Source organism: Corapipo altera, unplaced genomic scaffold (genome assembly GCF_003945725.1).
Source record: "Corapipo altera isolate COAL_440 unplaced genomic scaffold, ASM394572v1 69, whole genome shotgun sequence".
NCBI classification, from domain to species: Eukaryota; Metazoa; Chordata; class Aves; order Passeriformes; family Pipridae; genus Corapipo; species Corapipo altera.
The window spans coordinates 1,480,633-1,493,104 of NW_020884908.1; the positions used below are offsets into that span (position 1 = coordinate 1,480,633).

At 44.5% G+C, this 12,472-nt stretch overlaps 1 protein-coding gene across 3 annotated transcripts; it reads left to right on the forward strand.

Moving 5' to 3' along the window:
• The first annotated feature begins 720 nt into the window (after nt 1-720).
• On the forward strand, nt 721-6,525 carry LOC113951581. Of its 3 annotated transcripts, none has more exons than XM_027652688.1 (7): nt 721-875; nt 1,348-1,590; nt 2,465-2,524; nt 3,142-3,273; nt 4,084-4,230; nt 4,999-5,059; nt 5,213-6,525. In XM_027652688.1, the coding sequence occupies exons 2-7, from the start codon at nt 1,426-1,428 to the stop codon at nt 5,314-5,316; spliced, it is 669 nt and encodes a 222-aa protein (XP_027508489.1). In that variant the 5' UTR covers nt 721-875; nt 1,348-1,425; the 3' UTR covers nt 5,317-6,525. The 3 variants fall into 3 exon arrangements, with proteins under 3 accessions (XP_027508489.1, XP_027508490.1, XP_027508491.1); XM_027652689.1 differs by lacking the exon at nt 721-875 and adding an exon at nt 918-1,034; XM_027652690.1 differs by lacking the exon at nt 721-875 and adding an exon at nt 1,111-1,129.
• Nucleotides 6,526-12,472: the final 5,947 nt, after the last annotated feature.

Genomic DNA, 12,472 nt, shown 5'->3' on the forward strand with positions numbered 1-12,472 from the left:
CCAGGATGCCATTGGCCTTCTTGGCCACCTGGGCACATTGCTGGCTCATGTTCTATCACCCAGCACCCCCAAGTCCCTTTCCGTTGACCAGCACAGGTTCTTGTGCTCTTTCCAATGGAGAGTGGGCACTGATGTGCCAGGGGAGCCTTTACCTGTCAGTCCGAACAAACTGATATTGTAAGTCATTAACACCACATATAGAGAGGGTTTCATGGAATCTTACCATCACAAAATGGTTTAGATTGGAAGATCATCTAGTTCCACCCCTCTGTCATGGGAAGGGACACTTTTCACTAGACCAGGTTACTCAAAGCCCCATCAGACACTTAAACACTTAAGTGTTGAACACTTAAACGCTTCCAGGGATGGGACATCCAACAAACTTTCTGGGCAACCTGTACCGGCTTCCCCAACACACAGTATTGCGCACGTGTGTGTGTCGCGTGAAGCAGCACTTAAGGCTGCAGCTGGGGGGGAAAAAAAAAAAACCAAAAAACAAAAAAAAAAAACCAAAAAAACCAAACAAACAAACAAAAAAAAAAAAAAAAACAAAACAAAAAAAAACAAGTTGCTGTAGAGAAGGGATGGGTGGAGTGCCCGGTCCCGGCAGCCCAGGAGTGCCCGGGGCAGCCCGCGGTCCCGCCCGGGGCCGGGGCGGGGGCGGCCGCTCCCCGCGGAGGGCGAGGCGAGGCGGGCGGAGCAGGATCAGCCCTTTCCTTGCACAGCTCCCGGCCCCTGCACGGCTCCCGGCCGGCACTGCGGAGGCTCTCCCGGCCTCGCCGGGCTCTTTTCGTCCGGATAACACTCGGGACTCTTTTCCCCCGGAAGCGGAGCCGGAGTTTTCCCGGTCCCTGCCCGGCGAGTCCCCGCCACAGGTGAGCGCGCAGGGCGGAGCGGCGCCTCCCGGCCGGCGGGACCGGGACGGGACACGGGAGGACACGGGACGCGGAGCTGGAGCCGCCCCCGGACGGGACGTTCGGTGACCGGCACTAGCGAGGAGAGCTGGGGCTCTGCCCTGGCGCCTTCCTGGAGAGGTGCGGAGCTTAACTTCCAAATGGGACAGAAGCCAGGCACCCGCCGCGCCTCTCGGGGCAGCAGAAACCCCACAGGGAAGAGGTCAGCCGTGGAGGTGACGGTCTCACCTTCCTCTCCGGAAGCGTCAGGAGCGCTGTCCCAAGCACCTGCCAGGCAGCACGCCCAGGGATTTCCCAAAGGGCCGCTCACCTTTGGTCGCTGTCACCGCTGGCTCAGACAGATGAACTCTGTACTCCTGGTACAGGTCCTGCGCACCAGCCGGTGCCCCCCGGGTGCTGATGCTCCTGTTCCTTCTCTCTCTCTCCCGCCTAGGAAAAGCTGTTCTTCCTCCCCTGGAAGGCCACAGCGCCGCTCTCCAGCCTCCGTGATTTATGTGTGACTCGGAGCAGAATGGATCGCTATCGATACTTCATCTTCAACCAGAGGAACATGGTGGTGCTGGGGATGTTCCAGATAGCCCTCAGCACGGTGTGCGTCGTCAGCGGATTCATAGATGGCATTTTCAGAACAGAGTCTCAGCTGGGCAGAACCAGAGCTCCAATTTGGGCTGGGATGGTAAAGTTCTACTATAATTTCTGTGCTTTTTTTTTTTCCCCCACTGCTATCTTCTAGCACTCATATTGGGAGTGGGAGGGAAGCCAGGATTTCTTGCTAGCTCTTCCCCGGTTTTCTGCTTTGAACCCAGTTAAAGTTTCCTTATCATGATATAGGCAGAAGAGTGCAAGCAGACTTCCCTCTGAAGGAGCTAAGTTAAATTCATTTCTACTGGATAATGTAGGAAATGGGGCATAGTGACAAGGGACAGGGGGGTTGTTGCAGAAGCATAGTGACCACAGAGAAGCCGCCAAAGATGAGGAGGGGAACACTTCATCCTCACATCAGGTAGATGAACATCTGGGTGATGATCTGTGTCCCACAGCACAGTGCCCCTAATCCTCTGTACTGCAGCAGCGAGCAGGCAGCGGAGGTCCCTGCTCCCTGGCATTCAGGACCCTGATGTTACCCTGCTGAGCCACACTGCAAGGAAATTGTGCTAAAGAGCTCTCTTCAGTCCAGAGGCTGCCCATCTCCTTTGAGTAATTTCTTTCTTTCCTCTGCAAGAGGTGTGTGGACTTGGGAAAGCAGTGCACATTTTTAGCACTTTAAATCAGACTTATTCCATCAGTTTCATTATTTGGCCAGAGCCATAAAGCTCCAGTCAGAGGTAGCAAGGCCATGGGGGAAGCAAGTGGGTAAGATGCACGTCACGCATGTCCTGGAGATGCTGCAGAAGAAAACAGAAGAAATGAGCAATTCTCTTCCCATTTCTGACCCAACAGTTGCTCTGATCCAAGCCTTGAAAACAAGGACTTTTCATCTACACTGTAGTAGTTTATCTTAGGAATCTGATACTGGTCTCCCAGTTACCAACTCCTTTTGTGCTCTGCAGGTGATGGGAGTCCCAGGCGTGCTGGCTTTGTTCTCCTCTCAGAGGAAGAATCCAATCCTTGTAAGCTGGAGGGGTGGATGGGTGGTTGTGTGTGTATGGGGCAGGGGCAAGATGCTGGGGCAGTCAAAAACTATCTGAGTAGGGAGTGAGCTGACTGGTCCTTCTGCAGGATTGAGAGCCCATTTCTTTGTGTTATCTGCGGAAGAGCTGCTGTGTTCATAAGCAAAAGGAGGATGCAGTGTTACCTCTCTTTCTGCTGCAGCAGACAGGCACTGGGTCTAATAACAAGCAAAAATCTGTAAAAGCCCTTGGTTTCAAATGCTTTTCTTTTGGTGGTCCTTCATGTTGTTAAGGTCTGTTTACAGTAAAGGCTTGCACTTCCCAGGCAGGTCTCTCCAGCCATGCAAACTCCATGGGGGGATATTGTATGTAAATGCAAGATCTCTAAGGACAGAGTCTTGGGGTAGCACCTGTGATTTAGATTTGGCACTCAGCTGTAGCTCACAAATTCAGTATCCTGGAAACCTTTACTGCTTTGTGTTTGGCTTCCTAGTGACTGTTGCTACTGAGTACATTGTTGTGTTATGGGAGGTCAAAGGTTAGTAATTATAATGCTTGTTAGTACATTTGCAGGAGGATAGCTTTAATTCTTTTTCTCCCTAAAATTCTCTGTCTAGGTGAATGTACTGATAGGTGCTTCCATAATCTCTTGTGTTGCCATCCTCATCGTAATAGGTTATAGCTCCTTCACACTGAACTATGGTGAAGAGGAGGAGCTGAGTTCTGCCCCAGTCCATGTTATCCATACTGTAAGTATTGATATAATGATAATTTCTGGGGAACTAGACACCCTTAATCTGCAAACAGTACCAGGCACAACTTATAGACAGAACCAGAATTCCAGGAGGTGTGCACACTAGGCCAGGTTAGCTGCTATCGCTTCTGAGTGCAAAAGGGTGTGGATTGAGCCATGAAAAAATACTGGTGCTGCTCATGAAAAGATGCTAACTGCATTCCTGGCCTGGTTTGGGACAGCGATTGCTAGGCTTGAATCCTTTCCAGCATGCACTTTAGGTGATAAAGTTACAGCAGCTACAGGTCAGCTGGTTAAACCTGGGTATTATTTCAAGTGTATCCTCCTCAGTAAAGCTGAAGAGAAGGAATGAGTTAGCCCTTTTATGCCTCAAACCTGGCACAGGCAATGGCTCTCTGTGGGGGTGAAGGCATCCCAGGTGGATGAAGCTGACCATTAGTTTATTGCAGGACAAATCAAAATGTCAGGCTGCTAAGGTGCAGGACAGCAAGAAGACATTTCTCATTTTCAGTGTGAAGAAGAGCAACCATTCCTTGGGTTTCTACTCATGGTTAAAGCTATTTCCAAACCTGATGCCATTGTACAGCATCTCACATTTAAACAGTAGCCTTATTTCACTCCTTGTTCTGTTTGAGGATCACACTTGGCTTGTCCTCCAGAACTCAGAAAGAAAAGCCTTTAATAACACTGACTACGAGTCAGTCTCCTACGATGCAACCTCAGCATTCTTGCAGTCATTAGATTATTTTTGGTGGAGAGTTTCACCTTTTGAATGTGGCTTTAACGACTCCTTTTCTATTTGCAGAGGTTCATACTCAGTAAGGTGGTCAAGGGTGCTAACATAGCCATGCTGGCTGCATCTATCTGCAGTGCCTTTTTTGTGCTGGCCATGGCTTACTTGGGATGCCGGAGCCTTCCACGCTGCTCCTGCTATGACAGCGTGACTGGGATGGTGAGTGAGGAGGCCGGGGCACAAGCTTATTTCTACTGAGGGGTGGGAGGGGGAGAAGATGTGTTTTACTTCTATAAACCTAGTCTCAGCTTCACCTCAGTCATCCAGGGCTAATTCTAAGAAATTAAATGGATGTTAGAAGACGTTTATACTTGAATTTTTTTCTTTTACTACCTCCCTCTTATTTACAGTCTAGTGTACGACTTAATGTAAGTTATCTCTATTTTCCAAACCGTTTTTGCTACTGTGGCCCCAATTCCTATGAATTCCTCAAAAACTGCTCCTCTCACCCTTAAACCAACAATTGCTCCTGGTACAACATTTCAAAGACTTACTGGTACTTACACACTAGAACTTCAAAATCAGTAATAGAAATATCTCCTGTACTGTGTGTGAAGTGTAGGGGGGACAATGACATGCCACATTTACTGCTGATTTGTAAGGACTCTGCCTCAAGTGATGGGGCACACGCTGTAGGTCTCTGCTAAATGAGCTCAGTAAATACCAGCTGCTTCTCTACTAGAGTAATTCTATGCTGTGTTATTAAACATGTACCTCTGATCATCTGATTTGGTAAGGAAATAATGGGTCCAGGCCACAGGGCAGCTGTCCTTGGCTAAAGACACTGAGTGGGTAACATGAGGTTGCTGTAAACTTTCAAGCTAAACTTGTTAGGAGGAGTGGACTGCACAGACATTTAAAAGGAATTCAGGTGTATCTTGAACAAATTCACAGATGAGGTATTTGATGGTGCTGTTTCTTTCACAGGAATGGTTGCAACCTACTGAGGACCAAAATCAGGCTGTGGAAATGGTTTGTGCTGTACAAAGTGAGTACCCCAGGGATGTGGAAGGAACATTCTGAAAAAGCTTTACATCCCAGGCCAAAATCCTGATAACCAAAAGGGAGGCAAAAGGAACTGAGGATTTTGTGCAGGTGTCTACATCAGGTTTAATGGTTTCCTCTTTCCCTCCCCACGCAGGCCCTGGGGACAGAATTTTTAGCTTCCCAGATCGGTTTCCAGCCCAGGATGTGGATGTAGAAGAAGACACATCCAAACCTCCACCATACATCAGACTGACTTGAGAAAGTGGTTGGACATTTTGTTCAAACGTGGCAAGAGAGATGTAACAAGCTCTTAATCTTTAAAGATGGTTATGCACTTTTCCTTGGCCTCTTGAAAAACACACACAGGAAGAGAGAACTATTGAATGCCAAACATTCAGCAGAGACCACAGTGCAGAGGAGAAGATCCGCAGGTGGTTTTGGACATTCAGACTTTGTATGGTTAAAATACCTCATTGCCTCTGGAAAGCATGAGCATTTTTTTCCTCTGGCTTTTGTACTGAAATCATGTTTTATTTCACTAAAACTCATCATGCAATTTGTGTAGCACTGCTAGCCTTAGGCATTTAAATATTAAATATAATTGAATTTTTTTCAAGTGCTGTCTCGATTTCTCCTTCTTACTGAGTGAATTATTTGGATGATGCGATACCTGGAGAAGAATAATGAAGGACCCACTTCATCACTGAGCTTCAGAGCGTTTTCCTTTTCTTCTTGGTAGGAGTAGGGGCAGGTAAAGTTTTTGATATGAAGCCTTGATAATGCCATTCAGGTAACTCTGTCAGAATGTGGATTCTGAGAGGTGTACATGTGTCATTACAATTAGTTTTAGTGCTGAAGTGTAATGCTAGAGTGTGGTAGGAACTGGAGCTGCAGTAGCTCCTCTTACAGAGTCACAAATACTCTGAATTCAGTTCAGGTTTTTCTGTTTCGACTTTGGAGACTGAAAGTTTAAAAGAAATGCTTATTTTGAAAAATTGGTTTTCAAACCCAAAAGTATTTAGCTTAAATCTACCTATAAATGACTAGGAATGAGTGCCTGCTTTTAGAGGTTTTCTAATTACATACTTTTTCTTTTCAGTTAAGGTAATATGAGCTTAAATTAATACTTAGAATCTTAGGACTATGAATAATATGCTTTCAAGTAGAAGGAGGGAATGTTTATTTGTTTGGGTTTTTTTAGCTAGGAAATGGTGGATACTTAAAAGATATGTAAAATTGAGATGGACTGGTGACTAGAATTTACTTGGTGTATAGGAAATGCTTATTACTTTTCAAGGTGAATGATACCTTCTAGACTGAGCTATTTTACAAGATCCTTGGTACAGATATATTCTGTGGAAAAATTGTGTTGGTGCCTTGCTAAACTTGATTTGCATCAGAGAAATTGCTCTAAATGCTTAAAACCAAACCAAAGCAAGAACACAATAAAATCTTTATTCTCTTAAACCTCTTGTTAGGGAACACAGATGTTATTGTAGGGAAAGACTTGAAACACCTGTTCATTTAGCTCTTCAGTTTTAATTTGCATTTGATGCTGTAGTTTCTAATAGTTATCCTGATAGTCCAAATAATCACTCAGATGAAAAAGATGATAGCAACAGTAACCAATGCATAACAGGTAATGTACATAATGGAATAATTAGGGATTAGCAGACAATCCTTTAATATTTGCAGCCTAATCCTACGCATGCCAAACTCACACTTGATCTCCATTTTCCTATATCACTCAATTTTTACCCTTAGGCCTTCATCTTCATTTCCTATAGTTCTACTCCATTAAGCAGATCATCCTGAAACAGCCAGTTCCATTTGTCAGTCCTCTGTTCTGGTCCAAGGGTAATATTTCTCATGCCCTTCTTCCTTTTGTGTCTCTTCAGTGAAGTTTATCATTCTGTATCATACATTGGTCCAGAATCAGACTTGTGATTAAACAGTAAAATGTAACTAGTTCTGAGCACTAAATAAGACCACTTGTTTCATCTTCCTTTCTGGACTAGGTTTGGAGTTATACTTAGCCTAGTCAAACTTTTGCTTACAGAAGATTAAGTTGTTTTTCATAGCATATTGCATAGTATTTTTACTTTTTTCACAGGCTGATATATAAGGGATTAGACCTAAGGGACCTAAGCACTGCATTGTTTGGCATAAAACTTTGAGGCTCCAAATAAAATTTAATCCAGGAATTTTAGGACTCTTGGAACATTGGGATTAGATTTTATTTTGAAAACAAAGCTGGGAAGAGCACTGAACAAGTGGGAAGTTGCTGCTCTGTCCCTTCTGAAATGCAGCCAGAGGAAGCATTGCTGCTGCAGTGTTTTTGTACAATAACTCTTTGGCTGAGCACTTACCCAGGGTGTGTGGAATATAATTAGCACTGGTCTTTGAGAAGAATCACAGTCAGTTCTTCACCTGTAACAGGACTTTTAACCTCCAGCTAATTCCAAACTCTGGGAAAAGGAGCTGTGCTCACTGGGCATTCTGGTGTCTCAGGAGAAGTTCATGGAGAGCTTGTGGAAGTCCTTCAATTTACTGCCAAGTGATCTCTGAGCAAGAGAAAGTCCCAGATTCTGCTCCCTACTCTCTGGGCAGTTCCATGTGTTTTGGATACGCATAATCATTAGATAAAATACATAAATAAACATCACAGGTCATAGGAACCCATGGAGGGATTTCCAAATCTCTAATTTTCAGCTACCTTTTGGTAAGATGCCTTGTTTTATTTGGGATATAGACACTGGTCTTTTAGAAGACAAAAAAATTTTGACTTTCTTGTTGCTGTTTAATTTGTCCTTTAGCCAACATGCTGAAGAGGTATGTGCTGCTAATGAAACACTTATGTGGAACTATCTTTACAAAACCAGCTCCCTCGACATCTGGATTTCCAAAAAAAAAAAATGAAATTAAAAAAAAAAAATGAAGGGTTGGACTTGATGATCTCAGAGGTCCTTTCCAACCCAGCTGATTTTATGGTTGTTCTATGATTTTGGGGCCCATTCTGCTAAAATTTATTACAGATCTAGTCCAAGGTCTTCTGTGGTAGTTTCTCTAAGGGACCTCTCAGTCCTCTAGAGCAAGGAACTGGAGCTTCCAGTCAGCTTCTGTCATCTCCTGAAGTACATGAATTTCCCATATGTACTTTATGATTCACTTTTAGGTGAATATCAAGTGTTTATTTTGCCTGCACATCTTGAGCATGAAGTGGTAGATGACTTATCCCATGATGCAGATTAACACAGCATTTGAACAGGGCTTGGAAAGTAAGTTCCCATCTTGAGAAAGTGCTGTGAGTAGTAGGGTAAGTCGTACCCACCACGAGGCTTGTAATTCCAGGAATGACCTCAGATAAGATTGATCTTTTTGCATCATATAAGGTGCCTTTTGTGGTCCCAAGAGAAGAGTTGTTCTTGATTTTTTTTTTCTAGAGACTGAAATATTTTTCATCACTAAACTAAAAATGTCGGGTTTAGATTAGATACTAGGAAGAAAATCTTCACTGTGAGGGTGGTGAGGCACTGGCACAGGTTGCCCAGGGGAGCTGTGGATGCCCCATCCCTGAAAGTGTTCAAGGATGGGGCTTTGAGCAATTTGGTCTACTGGAAGGTGTCCCTGCCCATGGCAGGGGGGTCAGAATGAGATGATCATTAAGGTCACTTCCAAACCGTTCTATGATGACTCTATAAAGATGTTTTACACTTTTTATTGTAATCTTGAACAGAAAAATACTTAAACCTGCATAATGAGGAAGTCCCAGTGGACTCTGGCACCCAAATGTCTGTGTTACTGACTTTAACCATTAAGATTATTCACTGCTGGGAGTATAAAGAAAGGTATTCAGATCAAGAGAGCAACCCCAAGCACCAACCTCCTTCCCCAGCCCCTCTCAGGCCACATAGTGCTTCCTCTGCTGCCTGGCTTCAGCCAGGGGAGCTATCCCCATCTCTGTGTGCTTGGGCCAGCAGCTTATCTTGGGGCTGCAAGTCCTACTCTGGCAACTGGAGGCTTGACTACATGTCACAGAAAGCCAAAATCTTTCTAGCTTTAGTTTTAAGTACCTTCATGTGTTTGCCTACAGAACCACAGAGTGGTTGGGGTTCAAAGGGGCCTCTGGAGATCATCTTGTCCAACCCCCCTGCTACACCAACCAAAACACAGCTGGTGTCATGTTCACTTGATGGTGTCAGTGCTTGAATTACTTTAATATAGTAATTCACACATTGTAATTCAAAGGGGATGCTGTGCTTTTTTCTCTGGTACAGTGCCTGTCAGCGAGAATCAAAGCACTGAGCATGACTGCTTTCCCCATCCTCAGATGCTCCTGGCATAACTCCAAACCATCTGCAATGAAATGCTGGGGGTTTTCTCCTTGATTAACATAAACTGCTGTTCTTGTACACTAAAAGAAAGCAAGACTCCCTGAGAGGTTTGTGATCACTAATAGCTAAAAGCAGCCTGGCTTTGTCAGTCTAAAAAGGATTTTGAGTTGCTAAAATGCACTGCTCAGCCTCTGCATCGTTTCTGGGTGGAAGTTACGGTCCCATCCAGAAGTACTATTCCATAACTAGCCATTGCAGTATGAGATGGCACATACCAAACATCATTCAGCAGCATTTGACTGCTGGTTGAACAGACAAATTAGCTTTTATTGTGAGCTTGCAGAGCACACACTCCTCTGGTCCTGGTTTGAATGCTGCACTGTTGCATCAGCTCAGATAAGTCCTGAGCTGAGGGTGGCCTCTGCCACCACAACTGGTGCAGGTCAGGTCCTCCTGGCACAGCTCTGAGGCACAAGCTGAGTACCCAGCCCAGCTTTGAAAGCCTTTGATCAGTGGCATTTAGTGACAGGCAGAGCTCTGCCAGTGTGGCAGGTACTCCTTTGTCTGTGAAATAGCCTTAGCAAAAGACATTAGTGTGTAAAAGAGAAGTCTGCTCTATGCTACTTCTAAATAAAAATGTATGTAATTGATTCAGCAGCAGCTCTAAGCCCTTGAAGGCCCTTATTTTCTTTTAGAGTCCTTCCAGTGGTGCAACCACAGCATCCCTGTTGCAATACCAGCACCTCAGGTCACTTGCAGACACCCAGTTTCAACAGCTCTTTCTAGGAAAGGCGGGTTGGTTTTCCAGAACAGTGACAGCTGCAGTATGGAAATTGGTGGAAACTGATTTCCAGTTTAATGTCAGTCCCTCTAATTGGTTAGCATTGCAGAAAATACATTCCTGACTGCAGTTTCTAGTGCTATATTTAGTAGCCCGCTCCACATGCTGGTTACGGCGCCTTCCCTGAGCCTGCCCATATTTCTGGGGACATTCCATGGCTTGTGTCACCCCCAGCTTTCACTTGTGGAATTCAGGTGCATTTTTATTTATCATGCATACACACATCCGTAGCACCTCCAGTGGAAAGGGCCTTGTCATTTGTTCCCAGACTTTTCCTCATTGGCAGTATCCCAGGAACCAAGCTGACTTGCCTGTTCCCTCCCAGCATGACAAGATTTCCCTTTTTAGGGTGGGCAAGGTGGCTGCTGGAGGGAATGGTCACACACAACAGGGTGACCCTCTGTGTCAAGGGGTGGGTGTCACAGCAAGTACACCTCAGCATGATGCCTGCAGAACAGTGAAAGCAATGTCCAGGGGGAAAAAAAATAGAAATTTCAGGTTTCACCTGAGCCCAGAGCTTCCTCTTCACCAAAACAGCCTGCACACGTGAGCGCTGCACTTCAGTCACACTCACCTTCCTTCACTTCAGAAATGCAAATAACCTGGTGTTTTGAAGAGGAATGATAGATGCCAACGGGACTCCTTGAAGCCAAACATCCACCTCTTGCTTGGCGTGTTGGAAATTGCTGGTCAAACCAGAGCAACCAGGAGCAGGACACCAGCATCTCACTTTTGACATGAGTTCAGGACCCCGGTTATGGACACCAAGCACTTTGTGCTCACCCTGTGTCAGCATTATTTGTGTTAAGGCAAAGCATTTATGTCAAAAAACTTTTTATCTTGAGTAGGCTGAGACTAATGTTGCCCTATTCCCTGATGCACAGAACAAGGCACACAAAATCCCCAGCCAGAGTTAATCACAGGGTGTAATCAGAAAGTTAATCAGGGAAGCTGATTCTGTAAGCTAATGTTCAACTAAGGGCAAAGAATTTTCTGAAGTCATTTCCCCAACAGAAGGCACAGGAGGTGCTGGGGAGGAGGGCAAGAGGAGGAATATTCATTTTGGTTAGAATCAGGGAACCATTTCAGGTACTTTTTTGACAACTAGCCTGTTTGGCACTTTTTTATAGATAATATTTTATATGTTTATATTTATTTATATCTATATTTTTATTTTTCATAGATATACGGTTGGTGCAGTTCCTCCCCTGTGATGCTGGGCTACTGGTGCTCAGGGTCAGGGCAGTCTTTACTGGGAACAAATCTCTTTCCCCTTTGCTGGCAAAAGGTAGCAAGAAGCCAGAGGATAAAAAAAAAAATATCACAGCTCTGCATTTTCATAGTCCAGCCTCTTCTAGCATGAAGAACTTAAAAACTGAAGTCAAGCTTCTCTATAGGTTGAAGAACTGGCCTACAGAAGGGAACCTTAAAAGAGCTGGGAAAGGACAGGAGTAGCAGTAATCAATCAAAATACAGATACATTCTGAAAACAGAAAGTGGTATTTGCCTGCAGCTGAGAGGAGGAATATTCTCTTTCCTGTTTTTTTTTTTTTTCAGTCAGTAGAAACCCCACCTAACATAACTGAAGCACAGCATGCATTTTTTGGAGTCAGTGTGTGTGATTTCTTGAGTCTTAGAATCATAGAACCACAGAATTGTTTCGGTTGGGAAGGACCCTTAAGTCCAACCACTGATCCTTATGGGTCCCTTCCAACTTGAGATATGGTTCTGTGATTCTCCAGCACTAACAGTGTGTTAGTATGGGGAAAAGTCCTTGCACTTAAATCTAACTTGAGGAGGGAAAGCCCATCAAAGCAAACAGCATAAACAGCATTTCCAGCCTGCCATAGCAGCTTCTCTGTAAAGATAGGAACTGCTCTGTAAAGACAGACCCTGCAGCTCTTCAGGTCAGTCTAACCAAAACACACAATTAAACTGCAGAGTTTCACTTGCACTTTCTGGACTGCTGCAGTAATGTATCTTTTTTTTTTTTTTTTTTTTAGTTACATCTTCGGCACTACCAGAAACATGTGCATTCTCTTTAATTGGCTTGACATTTATATGTCATCTTAATTTAAAAGAAAATTACTGTGGTTTATAATTCATGTTTCATCTCCTGGCTTCTGTCCACTACTTGTTTCTAAATACACTCACCACTTACTTCTTTAGTCAATATTAGTTGCTGTGTATACAGTGTTTATACTGAAACAGTACATGCAAATATTGCTAAAGCCCTTGC